General features: G+C 47.5%; 10 protein-coding genes across 10 annotated transcripts; 7 read left to right on the top strand and 3 right to left on the bottom strand.

Annotated features, from left to right (window-relative positions):
• Positions 1-3,622: 3,622 nt before the first annotated feature.
• Positions 3,623-5,010, top strand: CORC01_09926 (uncharacterized protein; the record flags this gene model as incomplete). The annotated part of the gene is made up of 3 exons (XM_022621555.1): positions 3,623-3,937; positions 4,005-4,573; positions 4,632-5,010. 3 exons carry the CDS (start codon positions 3,623-3,625, stop codon positions 5,008-5,010), a joined length of 1,263 nt encoding a protein of 420 aa, XP_022471981.1.
• Positions 5,011-6,103: 1,093 nt separating this feature from the next.
• CORC01_09925 (uncharacterized protein) lies at positions 6,104-6,751 on the top strand (the record flags this gene model as incomplete). Its single annotated transcript, XM_022621554.1, has 1 exon — positions 6,104-6,751. The coding sequence occupies one exon, from the start codon at positions 6,104-6,106 to the stop codon at positions 6,749-6,751; it is 648 nt and encodes a 215-aa protein (XP_022471980.1).
• A 90-nt stretch (positions 6,752-6,841) lies between these two features.
• On the top strand, positions 6,842-7,069 carry CORC01_09924 (amidase; the record flags this gene model as incomplete). The annotated part of the gene is made up of 1 exon (XM_022621553.1): positions 6,842-7,069. A coding segment is annotated over one exon (228 nt), but the record flags the coding sequence as incomplete, so codon positions are not given.
• Positions 7,070-7,218: 149 nt separating this feature from the next.
• Positions 7,219-8,795, bottom strand: CORC01_09923 (uncharacterized protein; the record flags this gene model as incomplete). The annotated part of the gene is made up of 2 exons (XM_022621552.1): positions 7,219-7,821; positions 7,875-8,795. The coding sequence occupies 2 exons, from the start codon at positions 8,793-8,795 to the stop codon at positions 7,219-7,221; spliced, it is 1,524 nt and encodes a 507-aa protein (XP_022471978.1).
• Positions 8,796-10,883: 2,088 nt separating this feature from the next.
• On the top strand, positions 10,884-11,210 carry CORC01_09922 (uncharacterized protein; the record flags this gene model as incomplete). The annotated part of the gene is made up of 2 exons (XM_022621551.1): positions 10,884-11,025; positions 11,083-11,210. 2 exons carry the CDS (start codon positions 10,884-10,886, stop codon positions 11,208-11,210), a joined length of 270 nt encoding a protein of 89 aa, XP_022471977.1.
• Positions 11,211-12,507: 1,297 nt separating this feature from the next.
• On the top strand, positions 12,508-13,039 carry CORC01_09921 (uncharacterized protein; the record flags this gene model as incomplete). Its single annotated transcript, XM_022621550.1, has 2 exons — positions 12,508-12,642; positions 12,725-13,039. The coding sequence occupies 2 exons, from the start codon at positions 12,508-12,510 to the stop codon at positions 13,037-13,039; spliced, it is 450 nt and encodes a 149-aa protein (XP_022471976.1).
• Positions 13,040-15,302: 2,263 nt separating this feature from the next.
• Positions 15,303-17,558, top strand: CORC01_09920 (GMC oxidoreductase; the record flags this gene model as incomplete). Its single annotated transcript, XM_022621549.1, has 6 exons — positions 15,303-15,414; positions 15,490-15,833; positions 15,913-16,410; positions 16,481-16,554; positions 16,637-17,051; positions 17,160-17,558. 6 exons carry the CDS (start codon positions 15,303-15,305, stop codon positions 17,556-17,558), a joined length of 1,842 nt encoding a protein of 613 aa, XP_022471975.1.
• A 1,428-nt stretch (positions 17,559-18,986) lies between these two features.
• Positions 18,987-20,763, bottom strand: CORC01_09919 (bZIP transcription factor; the record flags this gene model as incomplete). The annotated part of the gene is made up of 2 exons (XM_022621548.1): positions 18,987-19,816; positions 19,869-20,763. The coding sequence occupies 2 exons, from the start codon at positions 20,761-20,763 to the stop codon at positions 18,987-18,989; spliced, it is 1,725 nt and encodes a 574-aa protein (XP_022471974.1).
• A 2,217-nt stretch (positions 20,764-22,980) lies between these two features.
• On the top strand, positions 22,981-23,568 carry CORC01_09918 (uncharacterized protein; the record flags this gene model as incomplete). Its single annotated transcript, XM_022621547.1, has 2 exons — positions 22,981-23,255; positions 23,349-23,568. 2 exons carry the CDS (start codon positions 22,981-22,983, stop codon positions 23,566-23,568), a joined length of 495 nt encoding a protein of 164 aa, XP_022471973.1.
• Positions 23,148-23,573, bottom strand: CORC01_09917 (uncharacterized protein; the record flags this gene model as incomplete). Its single annotated transcript, XM_022621546.1, has 1 exon — positions 23,148-23,573. The coding sequence occupies one exon, from the start codon at positions 23,571-23,573 to the stop codon at positions 23,148-23,150; it is 426 nt and encodes a 141-aa protein (XP_022471972.1).
• Between the last annotated feature and the right edge of the window lie 368 nt (positions 23,574-23,941).

Genomic DNA, 23,941 nt, shown 5'->3' with positions numbered 1-23,941 from the left:
ACGGTTTATAATTAAATTTTTTATTTTTTATATATAATTATTTAAAAAAAAAAGCTATAAAGTTTTTAAAACTTTTTGAAAAATATTTAAAAAAAACGTTTAAAAAAACTTAAAATCTTTTTAAGATTTTTTTAAAAAAACTTTAAAAAAAATCGTAAAAAATTTTTTAAAATTTTTTTTGTTTTTTTTAAAAGAAATTATAAAGAAATTTTTAAAATTTTTTAAAGGTTTTTTTTAAAACTTTTATAATATATTTAAGAGATTTTGTTAGGAAATTTATAAAAAAATTTTAGAAAAGGGTATTAATATATTATTTTATTTTTATTATATAAAAACGTATAATAATAACCTTTTTTTTTATTTAAATTACCTCGGCCTTAGTAATATTAAATAAGCTTTTAAAATATAATTATATTTTTTTAGCCCTCCGGCGCTTATTTAATATTTTATTTATTATATAAAGCCTATAGTATTTAATTTTAATAGGAGTTAATTTATATATTAATTTATTAATACTTTTGGTTTATAAATTAATAACTTTATATAAATATATTAATAAGTTATATTAATAATTATAAATCCGTTTTTTAAATAAAATAGAGCTTCGTACGGCATTATATATTATAATTAATATTTTTAAGTCTTAAAAACTTTAGTTATTTAAATATAAATTAAATAATATTAACGTTTTTAACTTAAAATTTAAATAAAAAATAATTATTTTTAAATTAAAAAATATAATTCTAGCTTATTTAAAACTAGTTTATACGTTTTTTTTACTTATTAAAATAAAAAAAGTTATTTTAAAAATAAAAAAAAGTCGTTTTTAATAATATATATAATTTATATTCGTATTATTTTTTTAATTTTTTTATTATATAAAGCTTTTAATAGGCGAAAATAATTAATATTAAAAAGCTAAAACTTATATAATAAATAAAGAGGTATATAAAAAACGATAATACTATATTTTTTATAATAATTATCGAATTTAATTGATTTATAATTATTATAATTATTAAGGATTAAGAGCTGTTTAATACTTTTTATATAAGATTTTGTATATTTTTTAAAATATTTTAATTAATCTAAGCCGATTTTATTTATAATTTATTTATTTTTGTTAAAGTAGATACGCTATTTAAAAAAGAATTAATTATTAATATATTATAAAAAAAGGTAATATTTATTTTTTATAATAATATATAGAAATAGTACTTAGCTATCCGTATATATATTTTAAATAATTAAAACCTATTCTCAATTATTAAGCTATTTTATATAAGGCCTTTTATAATAATTATAAATTATAATAATTTTTATATATATAAATATTCTTATTAAAAAGCCCGTCTTATTAAAATTATAAATATTATAATTGTATATTTTATACTTCGTAATCGTATTTTATACAAAAATAAACTAAACTTAGATAATTATAAAATCCTTAATTAATACTTTTTAATAATCGATTTTATATTGAAAACGCGTTTTTTATTATAATTAGCGTTATATAAAGTTCTTTATTTATTATGGTTTAATATATATTACGTTATATTTATTAAAAAAGTAATTAGTTATATTTTATATATTATTAAATCGTGGTAAAAATCCTTGATTAATTAGGTTAATAACTTGTTTAAAAATTACGGTTTTTTTTTAAAAAAGTTATTTTTTTTAAATTTAAATAAATTTTATATTAAAATAATAAGTTAGTATATTGATTACGAAGTATTATTTTTAAAATATTATAAATAAAAGCTATTTTTTATATAAATAAATTTGGGTCTTTTTTAATAATTTAAAATATAAAAATAATACGATTTTTATTTAAAAAAGAATTTATAATTATACGTAAAGAAAAATAATTATTAAGATAAAAAGTGTAGAAAGAAAGGAAAGTAGGCGACTTATTATAATAAGCGACTCGCTATGTATGTACGTTATATATAATATTTATATAAATAAAATACTTTAAACTTTTCTAAGTCTAAATCCAAAGCAAAAAGCTTTTAGAAACTTAAGACTTAATACGTTAAGAAAACTTTAGTTTAAATAAGTCGGTTAGCGCACGCCGCTTTTAATATAAAAAGCTACTATAAATACTAAATCGCATTATAATAAATTATAATTACTATCCTCTTAAAATTATATAGCTAGCATATTACTAGTTATATATAGCTTAAATTTAAAAATATCTTCTTTGGAAATAACTATTAAATGCATTACACTACCCAATTAGGGTTATTGCTGGGTGTATGGCAACACTAGCTACTAAGGAGCTTAAAGCAATTTAGTTATACCGGTCTATAGCCCCGCTAGATTCCACTGCGGACCCTAAGGACGCTAGAACCAGGTTTCCTAAGTGGACCAATAATCTACTCAGCTATATATAGTCCGTCTCTCCCGGCTATAGGTAGGATTATCCCAGCTCAGCCAGAGATTACTGGGACCAGGAGTTTGCAATAGGTGAAATGTTTTCTTCCAACACAAAGAGAGCGACAGAATGTTAGATGTCCTTCACCTAGAAAACGCTAGCCCCACCCGTTATGTCTACAACACTCAGTCCAGCGGCACAGCACCAACAGTACTTATTTCCTACTCCTAAGCCGTTCGCCAACGAGGGCTAATAGTCTTATTACCTTAAAAGTACTCAGTAAAGCAATTATTTCTATATTCCACTAGGGCTATTAAACAGCAATAAATAACTTAAAGCGATTAGCAACCTCAAGCAGTAATAATTAATAGCTGATATTGCTACGTCAATTCGTATAACCTAATATATTCACCACCACTACCAGACCCGTATTTATCTTTTTAGCGAGATTTAACGATGACTTGGTCGGCTTCGCCTATAGCCGAGTAGCTAAGGTAGGTTAATAACTCGTTCGTTAATTTGAAGGCTGAAAAGAACGGCATCGCCGACTAAGTTCAGGTCCACTGCTCCAAAAGCAGTAGGTATTTCCCCAACGTGATAGAAGACATCTCCATGCTGGTTATCACCATACTAACTCAAAAAACGCTGCGACTGACACCTTTTGTACCTTATTTCAGCTTAAATAGCGAATAAAAGTGGGCTGTCATGGTCTTAGATAAAATTTAACCCTTTTTGATAAGGCTATTTTGGGCCGCTCGGGATGGGGTACGCTTACTAAAGGCTTAATTCCACCGAGAGCATAAAATAATTTGGTCGTTATATTGAGCAAATATGAGGCGAATATCGCTTAAAGAGAGAAGGTTTACAAGCGTGCAGATTCTGCGCTGTAATTAAACCGTATTCCAAGCTACTCCCCATAATTACGGATAACACCGTTAATCAGCCCCCCTAAGTGGGTTGGGGAGGCACTCTAGCGAGCGGCCAGCAGAACTAGATCTAACGGTCAATCCAATAATAGCATTTATCTTTAGTGTTATTAAGCTATATATAGTGCTTACACGACGCTGGTTGAGGAATATAAATTTAATACCTATCTTGATTTTCTCAAAGGTGTATACTCTCCTCCACCCTTTGTGTTACATTATACTTCCTTACTCAATCCCCTGGTACAAGAAGGAGTTTGCAGTGAAACAACTTGTCCTTGCGAGATATTAAACCCTCACGCCTTTGTTTCACTCGCCCATCATGATTCGCCCAAGCGTTACCGCACTCACGGTCTATCTTGCATACCTGTTCCTCATAGAAGCTGCCGGAACGCCCAAGATAGGTTTTGAGATTGAGACCGGTCAAATGCATTTCTATAATAGAGAGTGCACAAAACGCGCAAATACGGCCATGAAAGGCCATCAGGTCTCCGGCCACATTGGCAAAGGATGGTTCCTAGGTGTGGACACTACGCCAGCAAGAGCAGCGGTTTTACAGCCTGAATATGATGTACTTTGCAACTTGGATGATACAAATAAGCTTGAAAGCTTGATTGGTCACGTCATGCAGAGTATGGTAAGTAGTTGTACTTTCGAAAATCTGTAATCAAACTTAATGCTACAGGCTAACATAGTTGTAATAGGACAGAATCGATACCAAACAAGATGTTGTCATCCAGGATTCCGAGGGTAAACGGGATCTTTATAACCCTTGGGAGCTGATTTTCATCCCTGGGTTGTCTAAACTCTCAGCTGATGCGACATGGGACGTGCAAGCCACGGCACCCTTGATGCTTGAGGCTGTACAGGACCTTTTAATCGCAGCCGTTCAGAAAGAAACCCACCCATTGGTGATCCAAGATAAAAAATGGAGCAAGAACTTGGTATATGTGCAAAAGAACTGGTTGGACTCCAAATACTTTCAAGAGGCAACTGGCGGTTCAGACTGGGCTACAAAAGATGTCATGGGTTTCTTATCGATTATGTTATCGAACATTAAGATGGCTCGGGAGCTCACTGCAAGCGTCTTCAAACCAGTGAGGAGGAAGGTTTACTCCACACAAGGCCCTAAGACTTTAGTGTGGCTCATGCCACGCAATTCCTGGACTTCAGTGTTTAGCCTTGTTGAGAAGAAGCTGCCTAAGAGTGTTGGACTTTGGGAGATCCTTGAGCACTTAAGCTGTTACCAAAACACTAAGGATGGTAAACTCAGGTAATCAAAAGAAACCTTAGGAAGTATTCAAATAATCCGCTAACCTATAGATACTTAGGCTTGATAAGAATTTCTGTAAAGGAATGGAGGATAACCCTCAGCCTAATGGAAAGCTGCAAAAAAAGGCTTGGTCTCTTAAGGGCGGCATTGATCCTTTATCTGTTAAGACATGGGTTGAAAGCATCATATCCCAGCCTGCTGGGTCCCCAGATGCGCTTAGCGCGTGGGACGCTAAGCACTTTGACGGCCAAATTGGCGCCTTCGATAGGCTTGGGAAGGGCTTTGAGGAAGTTCTTAACTCGCAGCGTGAGGTCTCATTATGGGAGTTCCGCGGCCTAGGCTTATCTCGCAAAGCGGGCCTGGCTGAACGCGTTACAAAGATTCAAAGCGAGGTTGTAAAGTTTCACAAGAAATATCCTCATGAGCCAACATCTTAGCTTAAAAGTCAAAGTACTAAAGTTAGAAGATTGTAGGTAGTACTGTAACGTGCGCCCCTCGCAGCGTTAATCGCGTTCGCCGCTAGCGGCAGCAATTACTTTAAAGCCTCATTTACGCAGCGATCAATTTACCCGATTACTACCACCTACTAATACTATGGCAATGATCCTGTCAGACCAACAACAAAGTTATTCGTGCTTAGGACCCCTCCATTTCCTCAGAGTAGGTCCTGCAGATGACCGTCAACACCATCAACGACACTGCCGGGCCAGACGACTTCACTCTGACCCTTCTCGTCTTTGGCGCTTACCCTCTAATAACCAAAGGCTCGGTAAAAAACTACTTTCCTATAATTAATATTGTGTTGAGTATAGGAAGTCCGTTCTAATTAATTCGATTTTTGCTTTAGTGGGAATAGAATTAGAGAAAGTCTTTAATATTTTTAAGAAGTGGAAGTTAGTATATATCTCTTAAAAATTTAGTGCGAATGATAGCTTTTAAGCGATTTTTAACGGTAGGATTAAAATTTATCCGCTATCTACTCGGTCGTTAACTTATTAACGAAAAACGTAAACTTTAAACAAAACGTACGTAATATAATTTTTAAATATACGGTCTTAGCTTTTTAAAACTGCCTTATTATACTTTTTTAAACCGCGTTTTAAGTTTATATTAATATGCTAAAAAGGTTTATAACTATTTTAGATAGTATACGTAATCGTATTAAAGTTTCGATCTTGGGTAGATATATTAGAATTAAACGAAAAGAAATAGTTATATAGTACGTAATAAAGAAATAAGTTAATAAACTTATTATTAACAAGAAAGGTATAAAGAAAACGAATATTTAATAGCCGAAGACGGCTTTGCTTATATATTACGATAACTTCTAAACGGAGTCTTTTATTTTTAAATAACCGATAATTCTAGCTTTGATTACCCTGCTTTCCCGCCTTACCTTTAGTAAGCTATTTTAAACGTCGCTTACTTTCAAACTCACCTTTAAAGCAGCGCGTTTAGGTGAGCCTCGAGAGAGCTTTGAATGCGGATTCCATGTAATCTCTTGCCATTGGCTCAGACACTGGCCAGTCTATGCGCCAACCGGCGGCGTTCTCGGGCACGTCTGGAAACCGCCCGTCACAAGGGCTCATGGTTCTGGATGGAGTCATGCCTATTTCCTACGGCGCCGACACGGCCGGTGTTTTTGCGCGCGATCCTCGCGACTGGGCGAAGTTTGCTAAGCTTTGGTACGACCCTTCGCTTTATCAAGACAGCAGTCTCAACGGTCTACCCGCACTTGAGGTTCCAGATTCTCGTGCATTTTCGAAGCGGATTCTGTATGCGACGGACCACCTCCCGCTGAAAAATGCCGCCGCTGAAGACGTCCTCCAGAGATTTTTGGTTCGACTCAGCAAGGTACTAAACTTGACGGTAACGAGAGTCAACATCACGGACACAGTGGAAACCGTCACTGGCCGAGCCTTCGATGGGATCCTGGCCGATCTGAACACCATCTGGACCTACACCCAGCTTAAAGTCGTGGCCACGCCACTGCTCGCTTACTACAGCCCTGCATTTCCCTCTTTGGATAGACCGTTCCGAAACACTTTCAAAAAATTCACGCTTGACGCCAAAGGCCATACCGAGGCGCTTGAGCGCCGACGTAGGGATTCGGACGCATGGCACCGTGATGTCCTATTCAACACAAGCGAGAGCTGCTCCGAGTCCGTCATGATCTAGGACATTGGCACAGGTGGACATCCCTCGTTTCGAGAGGCAGAGTTGAACGAGTCGCCTGGCGCCGCCCTCCCTCAGGGTCCGGGAACGCGAGGAGCTGGTTCTGCTCTTGCGTCCTACTTTGGAAGCGCAGACTTCACCATTCCAATTGGCCAGGTGCCTTACTTTAGCAATATTACTCACCGAGAAGAAATGATGCCCGTCACCATCAACATGGTAGTAAGGCGGGGATGCGATTTTGTGTTATTTAATCTTGTCAAAGAGTTGGCAAAGCTGGGAGTTTTGGGGCCTGTTGCTACTGGTTCGCGAACCTTTGTGTGATACATTTGCCTTTCCATTTCTTCTATGGATTATAACTGAAAGCATTCCTATCAATGCTTCTTTTGCCATTCCCTTTGACAGTCAACGCCTTCAAATACAAAGAATCATCCTGAACCATTCCATCATCTTCTTCCAAGGTCCAATATAAGTCAGTGCCAATTGTGATCATCCGGGTACGCTCCAGAAAGGTTCTGATGAGAGCCCTCAGTATACGAATATCCAATGAAGGGCTGCAGGTCCGGCGGAGGCACCTCGAGAAGCCCAAGGACAACCGAAGCGTGTCTCTTCTCCCAGTACGCTTGCACAGTCTTATCGTCCTGCATCTTCATCCACTGGCACTTGTGGCGAGCTTCCTTAAACTTTTGTCTCTCGTGGTCGAGAACCGAAGTCTTGTCACCTTTTGTCAAGGGAGTCTTAAGCATCTTGACGCTCACAATGTTGTAGAGGTCCTCGTTGTTCGCCTGTGCATTAGCATCTCCTGTATTCTTGCCAGTCTGCTGCGGGAGGACTGAGCTTGGCGACAGGAGATGCTCGGACGACTGCGGGCCATGATAGGCCATGTCAGCATCCAGATCGACGCCCTGGAGGTTCTGTGTTAGCATGCTGAAATGGGGAGAATTGAAGGAGGTGTTGAAGTTCACATATTCAATTCCATGGGCTCGGGACCAGTCCGTGAAGGGTGTAGTGATCGGGGACGTCAAATCGATAGGAGCATGCTGGGTGGTGATCAAAGGCTGGGGAGGAACTGCGTGCTACAGTTTTGTTAGCAAATATTGAATTATACCTGGTACAGCACAGTACTTACGTCTCTCAATGGCTGCACAGTAGATCCGAAACCAAGCATGGTGCTCTGCGTTGCGACGCCGTGACCCAAGAGGCTTGGTTGAGTGACCTGTCCAGAACTGTCCAATGACTCCGATGGATGGCAAGATCGAGGCAATTGGTCTTTGTTTGAGCCCGGAAGAGGACTTTGCGCCATAACGACTTGTGGAAGTTGCTGCTGTTGTTGCGGCTCTTGTTCATCCTCAGCTTCAGCCTGCCGTTTTCGACGCTTATTTCGAGCCGATAACTCTCTTCTCTTCTTGCGACAAGCATCGCATTGGCTTCGGTGCTTGGTCAGGCCCATGTGAGTGAGGGAAATAAATTCCGACTGTGGCTTGAATTTGAGGCATTTGGAACACTTCTTCGGGGCCAAAGATCCATTGCCTGAGGGTGAGGGTGTTCCGATTTCGTTCGAGGCAGTCGGTGAGGGCGAAAGCAGCAGCGATTCGGGCAAAGGAGGCAAGGTACTGCGGCCTATTGAAAATGGCGAAGTGAGCAGAGGAGCCTCTACCTGAGGGCCTGCCGAGTGTGGTAAGGTAGGGACAAGACGAACAGCCACACCAGGGTTGATGGCGGACAAGGGAGCTTGTCGAGTTGTGGATGGCATCTGGGAGGAAGACGCCTGCGAGGTTTCCTGAGAAGGAAGTCTCTGTGCTGGTGTCTTTGGTCCGTAACTAAGCTCCGAGGCGTTGTTCTCAGTACTCAGGGCCTGCGGAGACAAGTGAGGCAGTGGTGAATTCGAGATTGCGCTCTGCGCCTGCGCAGGAGCGATGTTGGCGTTCGGCAGGGGACTGGAGCTCATTCCGGGCAGAAAGAGAGGGGTTGGATCTCTGACGGCAAAGTAGGATTGCGACTTTGGTGAAGTGGGCGGAGAGCCAAACAGTGACTCGTCGTGAGAGTCCATGGCTCGATTGTTGGAGTGAGAAGGGATTGAGATCCAAAGATTCACAATCGGTTGAGTGAAATGGGAAGATTGGTAGGAAAGAGGAGGGTGCGATATAAGGGAAGGAACGAAGAGGGATATTTCAAAAGGAAAATGCAATTAGATTTCCGACTGAGGAAAGGACGAGCCGTGAATTTTCTAGAAAAAGTGGTTGGTAGAATATTCAAAGTCAGGTAAAGTGAAAAAATACTATTTCATCTGGATTCGCTCGCTTAATGCATAAATTGCCTCCATCACCTTGACTTCACCTTTTTCCTGTCGAGGAAATACGTGGGAGTTCCAGCCATTTAAAGAATACACGAGTATGCAGGTGTGAATAAGTTGCAGCACAAAGACCTTGTCAGCAAACCCCTGCTTGAAACCATGGCATCAACTAGGTCAAAGATATTTTTCTCTACATTGCTGTTTTGTAAGCTTCTTGTCTCAAATAAGCGTCAGTCATTTTAAGTCTACACTCGTTCTCATTCGGCAATGATGAAAATCTTCACAAGTACAACACAACTCAGGCCAATCCAACTCAGACCAATCCAACTCAGACCAATCCAACTCAGACCAATCCAATTCAGGCCAATCCAATTCAGACCAATCCAATTCAAACCAATCCAACTCAGACAAGTTACAAGTATTGAGAAGCATGTTGAAATACAAGTACACGAAATGAATTTCTGTACAAGCGTCTCTAGAGATACAATTTAAGTAGGAACAAGTTGCGGCTTTTAGGTAACTAAAGGTGAGAGCACATAGAAGATTTGGACTGTGGTATGTATATACTCAAGTGAAGAACTCCTAGTATCCTCCTACCCTAAATCCAAATCTGTTATGCCCGGCTTACCCCCTTATCAGGGTATGGCCATAAATTACTCGAGAAAAAGGTAAAATGGCTTTCTCTAGGTTAAACTTGTGTTAAATAACTTCAGAAAGCAAAGTTGATATGTTTTTCTATAATCTCTAGCAGCGTTTCCCCCCGGACTACTCCTAGTTTTCTAGCGGCTAAGAACCCCATGCTTCCAGCTTCAGTAAGGCACCCGGTAATGGCCATATGCACCTCACCAACTTTGGAAACATCGAGCCGAAGTTCTTCCTCAGAAATTGCTGCAGTCACAGCTCACGCAAAGTGCCTTTGCCACCAGCAAAATCACGCAGCAACCAGAGGATGTCAGGTGAGTGCAAGACACCTGCGCCCACTCGAATGTATAGAGGCGGTGCGGACGCATGGAAGTTGGCCGAATAAACTTGATGTTTAACTTCGAATGGTCAGCCAAGAATTACCCTTGGTAGTGAGTGAGCCAAGGTTGATAAGTAGAACTGAAGGCCCCGCCCCCCTTCCGACCCTATGCTCCAGTTACATGTATGAAGTCAAACTACTATCTATCAGTAAAGGCTTGAAATTTGATCTTTTTCGCCTCTGAGTACTTCTTCACAATAAGCAACGAGTAGTAGTACATATGTTGTACTAAACCTATTATTGAAGGCTTTTCGCCGCATTTTGAGTAGCCTCTGGTTATTGATAAATTGAACACGATAATGCCATCACGATGCTGGCGGAATGTCATTTTCCGCAGAGCTTTGCACATGGATATAACCAAAATCGGAATTATCTCTAGCATAATCTTTGAATGTTGCATATGCAGGTCTATTTGGTAACAGATTGATACGCTATCACGGGCTTCCTGAGTTGTCAGTGGTAGCCCCTGCAGGCCATCCCGTAGGAATGTCGAATGCTGATGTTTGCGGAAAGGTGCTGGCAGCAGTGCTCTCAATTGAGCGATGATTCATGCCATAACCCATCACTCGGTCCTTTCCGTGCCCCTTTCGAATGTTAAGGTCGGCGCTTCATGATGTCACCATTCCTTCACTGGCGTGAAAACGTCATCTCAGCTAACCGCATGCCGTGCGACAAAGATGACGCGCACAAATATTCAAAGTGTATAAGATCTCAGCCAAAAACCCCCATTAATTGGTTTATTATCCCTCACGCAGTACATCATGAATAGAATCGCCCTCAGACAAACCAAGCTTTTCGCTGCATCAGCATCCAGAGTCAGAGCCATGTCTTCCCAGAACCCCATCCACAACGCCGCCGAGGCCGCCGGCCAAAAGAAGGACACCAGCCCCTCCAAGCCTAGCGTGATCTCCTCCGAGGGCGCTATTGGCAAGCAGTTTAACCCTGATGGCAACATCGGCCAGATTGGTAAGTCATAGATTCAAATGTGAGTGAGTTTGGCCTGATGCTGATTCCATCATGTAGGCGAAGCTGTCGGTGGCCCCTTCTCCAAGGACGGTGTTATTGGCAGCCAATTTGATGCGAGCAAGGGAGGCATTGCAGGGACAGTTGAAAAGGCTGTAGATGGCCCGCGAAACCCGGCAAAGAAGTAGCTTACGCTTATTCAACGCTGAACGATGAATGTGTAATAAAACCTGTACGAGTCTTGAGCACACACTTACGGTAGAATCAAATCATTTTCTCACAGTATATCAAGGCGACACTAGCAGCGTCTCCCCCAAAATAGTGAGAATCCACGCGATTCCCGTCGCCCTGCCCTCTAGTGGAATTGAAGTCCTTCTAAGACCTACTGACTAAAGCAGTACCTTGCCGTGTCAAAGGCAAGTCGTGAGGTTGCGGGAGTAGAGAGGGTTACTAGGAAGGAGGTATGGTTACTCAAAGTACTCAAAGTACTCAGTAGGGTACTTTCTGTGCCCGGAACGACTCCACTCTACTCAACTACGCTCAAAGTTTCGGCCCAAGTGGCCTCTCTACTTCATGCTAGAGGAAAGGCAGACTGTAGACACTGATCAATTTCAAGCGAAGTAGTAAGTATCTAAGTAGTCGTCGAGCCATATAAGGAGAACACAGCGATTGATATCATTATGTCGATACCAAAGGATTTCAGCCTGCAGAGAGCATGTACTGGCTTTGTTCGTTTTCTTTTCACCGCCTTGGGCTGCATCGCCACCGCAGCTGCAATTGCGCCGAGGATGGCGGGATACGGGCGTGTCTCCGAGACATGCATACACGTCTGGTATTTGACGCAATCGGACGAATGGGATTGGATGAAAACTGCAAGAGATGTCTCAAGGACAACGCCATTCTTAGGCATGAGATTCAGTTTCCTGCATGAAGGTTGGTCTCATGGCCACCGACGGAATTGAGGCAGTCGTTAAGACCAGAATTCTATAAGACTACGTTCTTCTGCCGCATCGAATGACCCAGCTTCAAGTCTTCAAGGTATTCTCATAGACTCTTTCACACCCCGCTCGCTCTTCACATCTCTCAATTTAAATAACCGCCAACAATCACTGGTACCGTCACGATGGAAGCCCAGAAGAACGCGAAATTGACTGAAGCCATGCGCCGCATTGGCTATAAATTTAAGATTTTTAACTGGCTCTGGGAGGCTCTCTAAGCTTCCGGGTCTGGGGTCCCCTTCGTGGGTGATCGTTTTGTCAGCGATGGCAATAAGATCCTGGCTCTCTTGGGAGACAAGTTGATTGCCACCTTTGTCATCGAGAATTCCGTCAAGGAGAACATACCGACCAAGGGTCAGTGTGGATTCGATACTTGAAATGCATTTAATTTCGTTGTATGTAAGTTGCTGACATCAGGAGGCTAGGCGTCATCGATGCTCGAGTTCAGCGCTGTGTGAATAATGTACGACTGGCTGAGATCTTTGATATGTTCTGTTTCTTACCCTGCCTCAACCAAAACCCTGCCCAGGGCTCGAACATCGGTGCGCGAACCAAGGCAGACACCATTGAGGCCATCATTGGGGCCGTCTACCAAGATGGCGGATATGATGCCGCCAAGCGTGTCGCTGCACGACTCACCATCATCTAGCCACAATTACTGGTAATATCAAAACCTCCAACCCCCGAGAGCTAACGATCAATAGCCTGCCCAGACCATGAGGAGTCCGGGACCCCCTGCATTGGGGCGCCGAGGCTCCCAAACGGAGACCCCCCGGGGGCCTTGCGTATGGTGTCTCTTGCCTTTGCAGCAGATCCAGCGAAGAACATCGAAGCAGACTGGGGTCAGCTTGGGTGTTGCATTCTTCTCTCAAGATCTGCTGACAAGAGAACGTGCGCCGGGTTTTTGGGGGATCCCATGGTGGGACCCTTGGCGTCCCGATGCGGGGGGTCCGGGACTCCTCGTGGCCAGGGGCCTTATTACAGAGCGAGCGGGTACCCCAGGTCGTTCACTGGTGTAATTTGCGGTTATAGACCGTGATGAGATCGGCAATACCTGTCAGCGGAGGGGCTTTTAGTCTAACTCACGTTACAGCCCACCTGATGAGAAAGTGTTGCTGGTGTATGGAGGGCTGGGTGGAGAGGGTCTGGTTCAGGATAGCGAGAAGATGACATGAAAGATGGGAAACAGACATGCGAGAATTTGGAGAGGGAGGAGCGAAGGACAAAAAGGGCTCCAGTTTGGTTCATTCTTTGGAACGACGTGGATTTGTTCGGGGCTATCGGTTCGATACACGTGGACTCCCCATCTTCTGGAATTTGCACTTTACACCTTCACCCTTTCCCCTACCCTTACCCCTACTATGATTCTACACTCAATACATCGATTCGATTCTACATTTGCGGTTCCAGTCATGAAAGATTGCTCTGTGTTCACTAGACCGTCTTCTGGGGTCTAGTTTTTGAACACACGTGCTCATAGAATTTGGCTCTCTTGGCCAGTGGCTATGCTTACGGCGCACATCTTGTCAGCTGAGCATGCACATCTTTAGAAACAGAATGTCCTTGTGTACAATTCGTGCTTCCAACTTTGCATCTGATCTTTCAGCAAACTCTAGATGAAGCCCCCATCCTGTCAACGCCGTTACGCTGACTCTAATACCGAAAACCTTGAACAGCAAATCCAATCTTGGTGTCGGGTCAATCGCGAGATCGAGAAAAGGATGATGCTCCAATGGGGCTGATATCACAAAACAGCATTGTAAGTAGGCATTTGAGACATCCAAGGCTCCCAACAAGGGAGCCCAAGTTGGCCAGGCATTCACGCATTGTAAGCTTCCACTGAAAATAGTGAACAGGATTATGTGAGACAGAGGTACATGTACATCACATTGCCCGAGGCGGAATAGATGCCGATCAACAAGCCGCCACGGCCTGCAGCCCCCAGGGCCGTCCGAGCCTCCCGTCCCCTATCGAAAATCAACATTCAATTGGACCTTGAAGGGCCTGGTGTGTAAAACATGTTGCACCACAGTACCTCATGAATTAAACAAGGTTACGTGATTTCCGTAACAGCCAGAAGTCTGCCTGCCCTCCGAGGACAACATACGTCGAATCAGACGGCAGAAAGTCCAGGCTACACCCGCCCCAAGATGCCACCCCGGTCCTCGCGCCGACGCGGGGCGAAAGTGGGCACCACGCATGGCACCCACACGGGACTCGGCGCCGGCAGGGAGAGGCTGGACCTACGTCGGCCGGATCCTTCCAGCCTGTATGCCATTGTCTTGGCTTGGCTGTTCATAAATTTTCTCCGCCTCTCTTGATTACCACCCACGCTGTACCGTCGTCTTCTCACCCTCCTACCCAGAGACCCCGCTGATTCCCGCATTATGAGGTTCCCCAGTGTAGACAGAGCAGGCCACTCTTGATCTATTGTAACTTGAAGGACAGCCTTCCAGCACATACAGTGTACAGTTAATTACTTAAGTTTCCTTGTCGACCCGAATAGCGGAAGCCAAGGAAAAGATGCCAACCCCGCGGCATCAACAGATTATAGCGCTAGTGTCTCATACTAGTCGACGGAATGTCTTGACATACGTCGCTCTCGGATCCTGCGCCGGCGATTTGTGGCACGCTGTGTCTGTCTCTCAATCCCGCTTCGCCAGAAGCTGTGCCACCTCCAACATCTGATCAGATCTGCAAGAAGAAGAAGCCTTACTAGATGCCAAGGATTGAGTCTCTGCCCCATTACCTGTCCACGAATCCACATCTGTACCCCAAAGCCAAGCTCCGCCGTCTCCTTCCCGCCTTCCATGCCCCCCGAGTTCAATGTGCCTTGCCTAGAGAATCCCCCAAAAAGAAGCCTAAAATAACAAATACCGTATCCAATTCATCCGACTCGCTTCCTCGCCAAGAGCATCCACGGCACGCCTCGCCTTCGCCCGGTCTGACAGCTCGCGGTGCCATGACGCATGATGATGGCGTAACTAAGTACCGTAATTGACTTGACTTCCTGCTGCCATGGAAGACAAGATGGGCTGAGTCGGCTCAATTGAGTTCGATGGCAAGCTTGTTGATCAGGAGGTGCAATTCGCTCCGTGGGATGGAGTATATGAGTGCCGGGAGCTCCCTACTGTTCCGACTGCAAGTAGGTAAAAGGCGCCCTCGGACAGGTTTGCTGAGACTTGATCGATTGGAAACATTTCGATTGTTTCCAGTTGACCGTTTTCACACCCAAGACATCATCTTCCGATTACATTTGGTCGTCAAGTACGCCGTTTGACGATGCAGCCGACCCTCACTCTCCTGGCCCTCGTCGCCGGAGTTTCCGCCGCGCCAATAAAGGGCTTCGAACGCGCAACGATCCAAGATGAATACGACTTCATCATTGCAGGAGGTACGGCAGAACACACCTATATAATCAAGCACGCATACTATTCTTCAGACTAATATACCACTCTCTTCCTCAAAGGCGGCACCGCCGGCCTCGTCCTCGCAAACCGCCTCTCCGAGTCCGGGAAACAGCGGGTCCTTGTCCTCGAAGCGGGGCCGAATCCCGAGGTCGTCTCGGCCTACAAGCCGCCCGGCGGCAACCAGTTTCTCGGCGGGACCGCCATCGACTGGTCATTTTACACCACACCGCAAGAGCACCTCGACAATCGCATCCTCCGCTACCACCGCGGCCGATGCCTCGGCGGCAGCAGCGTGACCAACGGCTTCTACTACGGCCGCGGCAGCGCGTCCGTGTACGACGACTGGGTACGGGTCGGAAACCCGGGTTGGGGATGGGACGACGTGTATCCTCTGTTTGTCAAGGTAAAAAACCACACGCTGAGTGATTTATTCAATTTCGGATATTTGCTCCGGACGAGGCACTCGCTTACACACGTCGCAGGGCACACACTTTAACCCCCCAACCGACCACGAAATCAGAGGCTTCGACGTCTCCTACAAAACCCACGACCCCGCAGCCTACGCAGACGGGCCCCTCCAGCTCGGCTACCAAGGCTACGTCCCGCCCTCGGGCGTGGGCTTCATCGAGGCCGCCTCCGAGACCCTGCGGATCCCCATCGTCGAGGACCACAACACGGGCAACAGCACGGGCGTGAAGCAGGGGACGGGCCACCTCGACGCCGGCTTCCTGCGCAGCTCCAGCTACGATAGCTATCTGAGGCAGGCCGAGGGGCGGGGCAACCTCGATGTGCTGCACTTTGCCCCCGTGTGGAAGATCAACTTTGACAAAGGGGAGGGGGAGGAGGAGGAGAAGAGGCCGAGGGCTGTCGGGGTCGCGTTCATGGACCATCCTACTGGTATCGTACATGAGGTTAGGGCGAAGAAGGAAGTTATCGTCAGCGCGGGGGCGTTTAACTCGCCTCAGCTCTTGATGGTTTCTGTGAGTTACTCCCGAACTTGCGAATAGAGTAGGACGAAGATGGCCCAGAGACTAACTTTCGTCGTTCAAGGGAGTCGGCCCCTCCTCCCAGCTCAACGAATTCGGCATCGAACCAGTCCACATCAACGAGAACATCGGCCAGCAGTAAGTCACTTGCCCCTCTACCATTCCTCTATCCCCTCGCACCTCGCGACTAACATTCTCCCTCCCCTTCCTCCCCCCTCAGCCTCAACGACCACTCCATCTTTAGCATAATGGCCCTCTCGACCCCAGCCTTCTCAACAACAGACATGGCAGCAACCTACCAAGCCCTCCGCGCCGCCCAAGACGAGTTCTACACCAACAGCACGGGACAGTACACCGCGCCCTCGGGCATCACAAACGCCTTCCAGAAGCTCTCCGAACAAGAGCTGCACGCCATCGGCGCGGGCGACGTCGTCGCCGCGGGACTGGCGAACCAGTCGCACGTCGAGTACCTCTTTGAGAGCGTCTTCTACCCCAGCGGGCCGACGCCGTATTACACGCCTCGCGGCAACGAGACGTACATTTCCCTCACGGCGTCGAGCATGGTGGCGCTTTCGAGGGGAAATGTGACGCTCAGGTCGAATTCCATGGCGGAGACGCCGCGGATCAATCCGAATGTGAGTTGAGTCCTGCACCGTTCATTTAGTTTACGCACTCAACCTACACCCGTGGCGTCATAAATACCGAGAGGGGAAAAATACAAAACTGACCTATTGCCAATGTAGTACTACGCCCACGCAGCCGACCGCAAAATCGCCCTCGCCTCCTTCAAATACCTCCGCAAGATCCTCGCCCACCCGCGCATGGCAGAGTACACAGTCGGCCCCAACCACGGCGAAGTCTCCCCCGGCACCGACGTGTCCGAAGACGACGAGGACGCCGTGCTAGCCTACGTTCGCGCCAACACGATCCCCAACTGGCACGCTTCCGGCACGAACCAGATGCTGCCGGAAGACGAGGGCGGCGTCGTGGACCCGAGGCTTCGCGTGTACGGTGTCGACGGGCTGCGGATCGTGGACTGCAGCATCATCCCCATCTTGCCCGATGTCAATATCGTGGCGTCGGTGTTCATGATTGGGGAGAAAGGGGCTGAGCTGATTAGGGAGGATTGGGGTGATTTGTAAATGGTGAATGATTTGGAGCCTTCTCATGCTGATGAGGCTGGTGTGCTTTCTTGCTGGGTTTTGAGAGGCGGCGGAGCGGTCAATATCGTCTTTTCGTGGCAAATAAAGAAAATATGACTCAGAGTAATCGTATACAGTCGTCTCCTTGGCCTCATCGGAGCGGAAAGACAAGCACGTCCAAAGAGCTTGCTTCTCCACTGTCTTTCGGCGCTCAAGCATTGATGGTCAAGAACCAGCCGGCGGCTTTGAAACGAGCACCCTGCTTTCTAGACATCATGATCTGACACACAGAGAGCCAAGAAGCACTTCAGTCGCGCCAAGACTTGCCATCTCAGCTCTCCTAACCTCCAACGGTACACTCATCCGACGACAAAATAAGTTTATGTCAGGAGTGAAGAGATCAGTCATCAAAGCAAAATGAAGTTAAGCAGGACGACAGGGTATCACCGATATGCCGTATGAGAATATTCCCCCACCACGCAAGTCAGTCCGAAAATCCGAATAGAAGCCAATCCAGAGCCTCCGGAGGCCTCCTCCTCTTTTTCCTCCGCCTCTTCCCACCGCTCCACCCGGCAACCCCTCAGCTGTCCGTCGTGCACCAAGAGACAATAACAAGAGATCGACAACAGATGACAGAGAGCTCTCAATCATGCTGTTTGCTAGCCTTCCATTCATACCCTCGCCGGTAGGTGGGGATCTTCGGAGATGCGTGCCATCGCATCCCACGAGGGTGGTTTTCTCGTTCGGCATCTCAGAGACCACGTCCAGCCGTGTGCATCGAGCCGAAGAAGCCAAGCGTTTCGCAAGACGGGACGGTGACAGACGGGCGGTGGGCTGAAAGATCCGTGGGACGTGCTCATGGAAATCCGAAGGGTGGAGACGAGAGGGAAGGGACGGCATAGATGCACGGGGTGAGCAGATTCTTGAGAAACGCGCGCGACGTTTCGTGCCTCATCTTGTACGACGGGCCCATAAATCACCGATGTGGGACGAGTGAACAGTCTGGACAAACATAACGACCAACAGACAGAGAGGCACAGTAAATCAATTACACGGCGCAAACGATGGGCTGTGGTTCGAGTTTGAGTATTCTTTTGTATTCTTCAGATCGAGTTGCGGGAGCGCCCAATCTATCTAGTACATGATGGCCATGGCCAGCCGTAACCCCACCTCTTACTCGCCAATGTCAACGAACAATCATCAATCATGCCGAACCGGCTTGGTTCCTATAACATCTTTTCTTCCACCGCAACACTCGAAAATAAAAATAAGAAACTAAATACCGTCCCGGTTCGGGTGTAGTTGATTCCCAATAAATCCCAACGCCATGTCCCAGATTTCAAGCTAGTATGCACAGGAATTGGTGTAGCGAACTTAATGCCCATAAAGAGGTAGTAAAAAGAAAGTGGAGTAGAGAATGTGTGGTGTTTAAAGGAAAAGCGACTCCAGTCTCGCGAGTACAGGTTCCATGGCTGCGTCAATGCGTTGCACCTTGGCCATAGCGACGCAGGCGTTTTGCTCGTCTTCCGAGGCGTCAATCAATTCATAGCGGGCGAGGACCTTCTCGGCTTCGACACCACCAAAGACCTCGACGTGTGAGAAGGCCTCAGTATCCAGTTCGACAGGGGATTCGGTGGTAGGGGCTGTAGCAGAGTGGTAGAGGGCGAACTCGGGGTCGTTCTCGAACTCATCATCAAAAACCTCCTCAGCGGCAGGAGCCGGAGTTGGAACCTCAGGGGCCAGGACCTTGGGAGCCTCGACAGTGGGAAGCTCAATCTTCTCGTCATCGGACTCGAACTGCTCGCCAACGAAGTTGGACGACTTTCCAGAGAGGACGTTGGTATCAATGGTAACGGGAACATCTGGAGTTTCGAGGACAGCGAAAACCTGCGGCTGGAAGTTGTAGGCGTCATTGTCAATGTTCAGCATGGAAAAGTCCATGTTCTGCTCAGGGACCATGGCCATGCCGATTTGCTGCTGCTGGGTCTGGTTCGCGTAGGGGTTGATGTCCTTGGGAATTTGACGCTGCTCGGGTTGCCTCTCAACCTTGACAGCAGGAGCTTGTTGCTGTTGAGGGGCGGCCTGGGGGTTGGTGCTCAAGTGGTCGAGGAAGTTAGAGAAAGAAGGAGAGGCAAGGAGCATGCGGGTGAGGTCTTGGAGGCGCTTGTTCTCGTCCTGGAGGGCACGGTTGTGCTGGCGGAGGTCGCCGTTCTCGGAAACCTTGTTGGCAATCTCGGCCTCAAGCTGAGTGATGTATTCTGCAAAATGTCAGTATGCGGCTTTTGTGACTGGTTTGATTGTTAGACTCACCCTTTCTGCGGGAGCGGAAGGCGCGGGCGGACACCTTGTTGCGGAGTTGGCGGCGTTCCTTGCTGCTGAGCTTCTTGCCCTCCTCACTAGCGAGGAGTCTCTCGTCCTCATCCATGTCCTCCTCATCCTTCTTGCATCGGGGCAGATTCATCAGAGGAGTCGGGCTATCGCCCTCCTGAGCGGGTTTCGCGCGCATGGAGTTGAGGAGCTGAGTGATCTTCTGCTCGACAATGGGGTCAGTGGGCTGCTGGCTCTTGGTGCGCTGCTTTTGGCCCATCTGCTGGCGCTGCTGCTGCTGCTGGATGATTTGCTGCTGTTGCCTTTGCTGGGCCTGAGCCTTTGCGAGAGCAGCCTGAGAGTGCATGCCGGGCCAGAGTCTGCCGACGTTGCTCTGCTGAGAAGGGACGACGGGAGACTCCTGTCCGCTGATGGCGGTGGGGTTAACGGTGGTATTGGGGAAGAAGTACTGAGAATCCGGAGGCGAGTCGAACTCAATATCCATGTCCAAGCCGGTAGAGTTCTGGGATGGAGAGGTGTTGAAGTCAAACATATCGTTCTCCGGGCTTAGGCCGTTGCCCAAGTAATCCATTCCGTAGCCACTGTTGTAGCCGCTGATGTGAGAGTTGGCTTCATTTACGGCTAAAGTACTGGCTAAAGCGCCAGGAACGATGCCAGTCTGCTGCTTGTACAGATCATACTGGTGGCTAGGGCCAGTGAGAGGTTGTGATGCTGACGGCATAGTCGGGGTCGCGACGGTGCTAACTGATGGGCGAGTGAAGGTGTTCTTTGCGGTGGCTGCGGGAGAAAGCGAGGGGGACTGATAAGACATGTTGTCATACTCGCTGAAGTCGAGGAGGGCGTCGATGCTATCGACGTTTTGGTTCGAAGACGACATTGCCGTCGAAGAAGGGATCGACCCCTGAGGTATCGATATGGATGGGTTTGGTGGATTCGGGTCCGCACCGGCCTATGGCGAACCTTTGTAGTGATTGTTAGACCCCGTAGACGACGAGGTGATCGGTAAATACGGCTCGTTTCGGTGATCGAGGCTCGTGATGCTGAATGGCGATGCCTCAGGAGATGTTTCGTTTGGTGGTTTGGTTGGTCTTGAGGGAAGAGAAAGAGCGATCTGTAGATGGAAGGGAGAAGGAGGAAGTGAGGACAAGAAGAGTAGAGATAGGCGAGAGGTTAGGGGGGGTCTGGGCGGTGGATGTATGGGAAGCGTAGCAAGAGGGATCGAACACGGGGACTACGTTTCTTGAATGATTTGGGTGCCTGGTCCTCGGAGTAGCAGGGGCAGAAAGGCGGGCCAAGCGGATTCTGGGCGGGCTGAGCAGGGGGGTGGGCGCTGGGAGTTGAGGAAGGAAGGGACCAGGAGTCCAAGGATGGGCAAGGAAGAGCGACGGAGGGGGGTTGCTTCGGTACTTTGGTACTTGGATACTTGGGGGTGGGGAGTGCAAGACGGGATTGAGGTGTGAAATATGGGCGAGGGGAGGCGAGAAGGGGAGACGAGAAGAGCAGCAACGCAAGAGGGAAGAAAGAGGGACGACGGGGGAACAGAGAGAGGTGACCGGGGGCGCTGATGGGAGGGAAAGAGGGACGCGTAAGCCGATGGACGATGTGTCCTGAATAGGACTAGCGCATGGAAATGAGAGAGACTGGACCCGGGCGTCCTTGGCTGACGGGCTGCACCTTCTCGTCGGGTGGGAAGGCAGGCAGTGGGGTTCCTTCTCTCTCGCCCTTTCTCACTCCTACAGCGCGACAGCGAGTACTCCTACAGAGGTAACCTGGAAGGTAAGGTAGGTGATTACCTTAGCAAGCGCAAGGCAGGCAGAGGAGGAACTTTGGGGGAATCGCGGTCATGGTGGGTGGGAAAGCACGAAAGGTACCTTCCTGCAGCAACGCACACTCACAATGTACACGTCTGCGGCCTGAGGATGACGACGCCTGCTGCCCTTTTCGGCTGGGTAGTCGACGAGGACTCGTCCACACACTCGCTCTCATTCGCTCTTGGTGGTCCTCTCTCCTTCAATTTCTGCGCCTTTTGGCTTCTTTTGGTGAGCCCCGGGGCGCTGTGGAATTCAACGTGGGTTCGCCGACTCGTCACCTCGCCTAAACAGCGACCGCTTGTTTTGATACTGAACTCGAGCACTCTGCCGCCCAACCAAGCAATGGCGCGATGTCGCCCTTTCGAAATGTCGCTGACGACGACTCGAAGACGTACGCTTGTTAAGAGAACTTTTGAAAATTTTCTCCCCTCCGATTCCTCCTCTAGACCACTCTATCGACAGTTTACCCTCGTCGGTGTCACTGATGGCTCTACAATATCGTTGACGATGATGAATCCAATGTCAATCCCCTCTCACTCTGTCGTGGCCTCTCGAATTCTTCCGATAAGACGGAGCAGAATCTGGCCGACACACAAGAACGAAGCTGCAATCCTCGAGTGTGGTGAGAATGAGATGACGGGGCCGCGTATCGTTCGGGCGCGAGACCAAATCCGAACCGAGCGAATCGCTACGAGAGCAAACCAAACAGGCGCTGTCGCTGTGTTGTGCTGGGTGCCGTACGGACACCTACACGTGTAGTTGTTGCTGACCCGAGCCGACCAACCCACTGCCCGACGGTGACGGGCGGCGGGAAGTTCTGGTTGTGCGGCGGCGGCTCAACCCCTGTTACCCTGTTCGCTTTCGCTTGCGAAGCCGACCATGCCAGGTCTTTGGATTGTATCGAGGACCTGACAACACACCGAAGGTAGCTTGCAAAGCAATGTACCGCTACAGACGGTGCCGTGGTCCCGGTTGTGGCTGTTCTAGTTGGCGCTCTGCCTCTTTGGTTGATCGTCCGTCGACGTTGCTCTGAGCACTCACTCTTCCCACCATCAACAAATCATGGGCCCTCGTTTGGTTTATTCAAAAAGAAGGTTGTTTATCCGTATGCTCAGCCACGATGACTGAACCCCAAATCCATGGTCTTCAATGAGTTCCAGCAGCCCAACTCAGCTGATCAAGGTGGGCTTGGAATCTCGCAATATGCAAATACTAACCACTTGGCCGAACCAAACTCCAATGCTTCTCGCGGTCGTCGTGCTGAACAGGACAGGACGTTGCCTATGGCATTTCAGCCCCCATTTCGAAGCAATCCAGAGACACACCTTGACACAGCATTCCCACTTGCGGCCACCTTTTACAGCCCTCACACCTCCCCTCGGTCGCCCTCCTTTGACGCACTGGGAGCAGACTGGTCTCGGCGACTAGAAACACGGCGCGGCATAGACTTTCACTTGCCGCTACGGGACATCGTACGGGCCACTGCCCACATCACGAAAAGGTCACTCCGAAAAGGCTCATTTGTCTCCGTCCGAGCTTCACGGAGGTGGTCAAGGAGGTGGTCAAGGTGGTGGTGGAAGGGAGAGTCGACGGTGTTTGACCATGCGCTGACACCAGGCCGTCCCATGCTCGCAGCTCTAAATTCTTCCAGCTCGCCCCCGAACCGGAAGTTGTGCCGCCGTCCGTTGTCCACGGCATTAACATCTGGAAAAGCTTCAGGCGCCTCATTCGCTCCCGACTTTCCGCCCTCAGTGTGGTTGATGGCTAGATCCCGTTGTTCAGGCGATCGCCCCGTTGGTTCTGGAGCTGTCGCCCATATCAATCCTGTGGGACGCTTTGGTGACTTCCGTTCCTTGACCCTACCACGGTGATTCATGCACTGCCACCACAGCCGTTGTGACCATCAAAACCACCAAATCATCCACCCACCGCCCACGTTTGATTCGCTCTCATTTGCTTTCCATCTGGGCTGTGCCGTCGACACACCTGAGCAAGCTGGTGGGAAAATAAACGGGGCATGGGTTGGCTTAGATGAGCTTCTAAGAGTACGGATACTGCTTGCTGCTCATCCGTCTTTGACTGTCCACCTAGCCTTGTCGGGCGCTGAGTGGCCTTGGATGCTGGCAGTAAACAACAAGCCTTGGACACCAAACGGGAATAATCAAAGCAAGTTAGGCTTTGGCTTAATGGCGGTCACTGCAGCATCGCGCATATTGCATCACCAATACTGTTGGACCTCGTTCC

Source organism: Colletotrichum orchidophilum, assembly GCF_001831195.1.
Source record: "Colletotrichum orchidophilum strain IMI 309357 chromosome Unknown Scaffold_93.1, whole genome shotgun sequence".
NCBI classification, from domain to species: Eukaryota; Fungi; Ascomycota; class Sordariomycetes; order Glomerellales; family Glomerellaceae; genus Colletotrichum; species Colletotrichum orchidophilum.
This window is presented reverse-complemented; position numbering and strand designations above follow the sequence as displayed.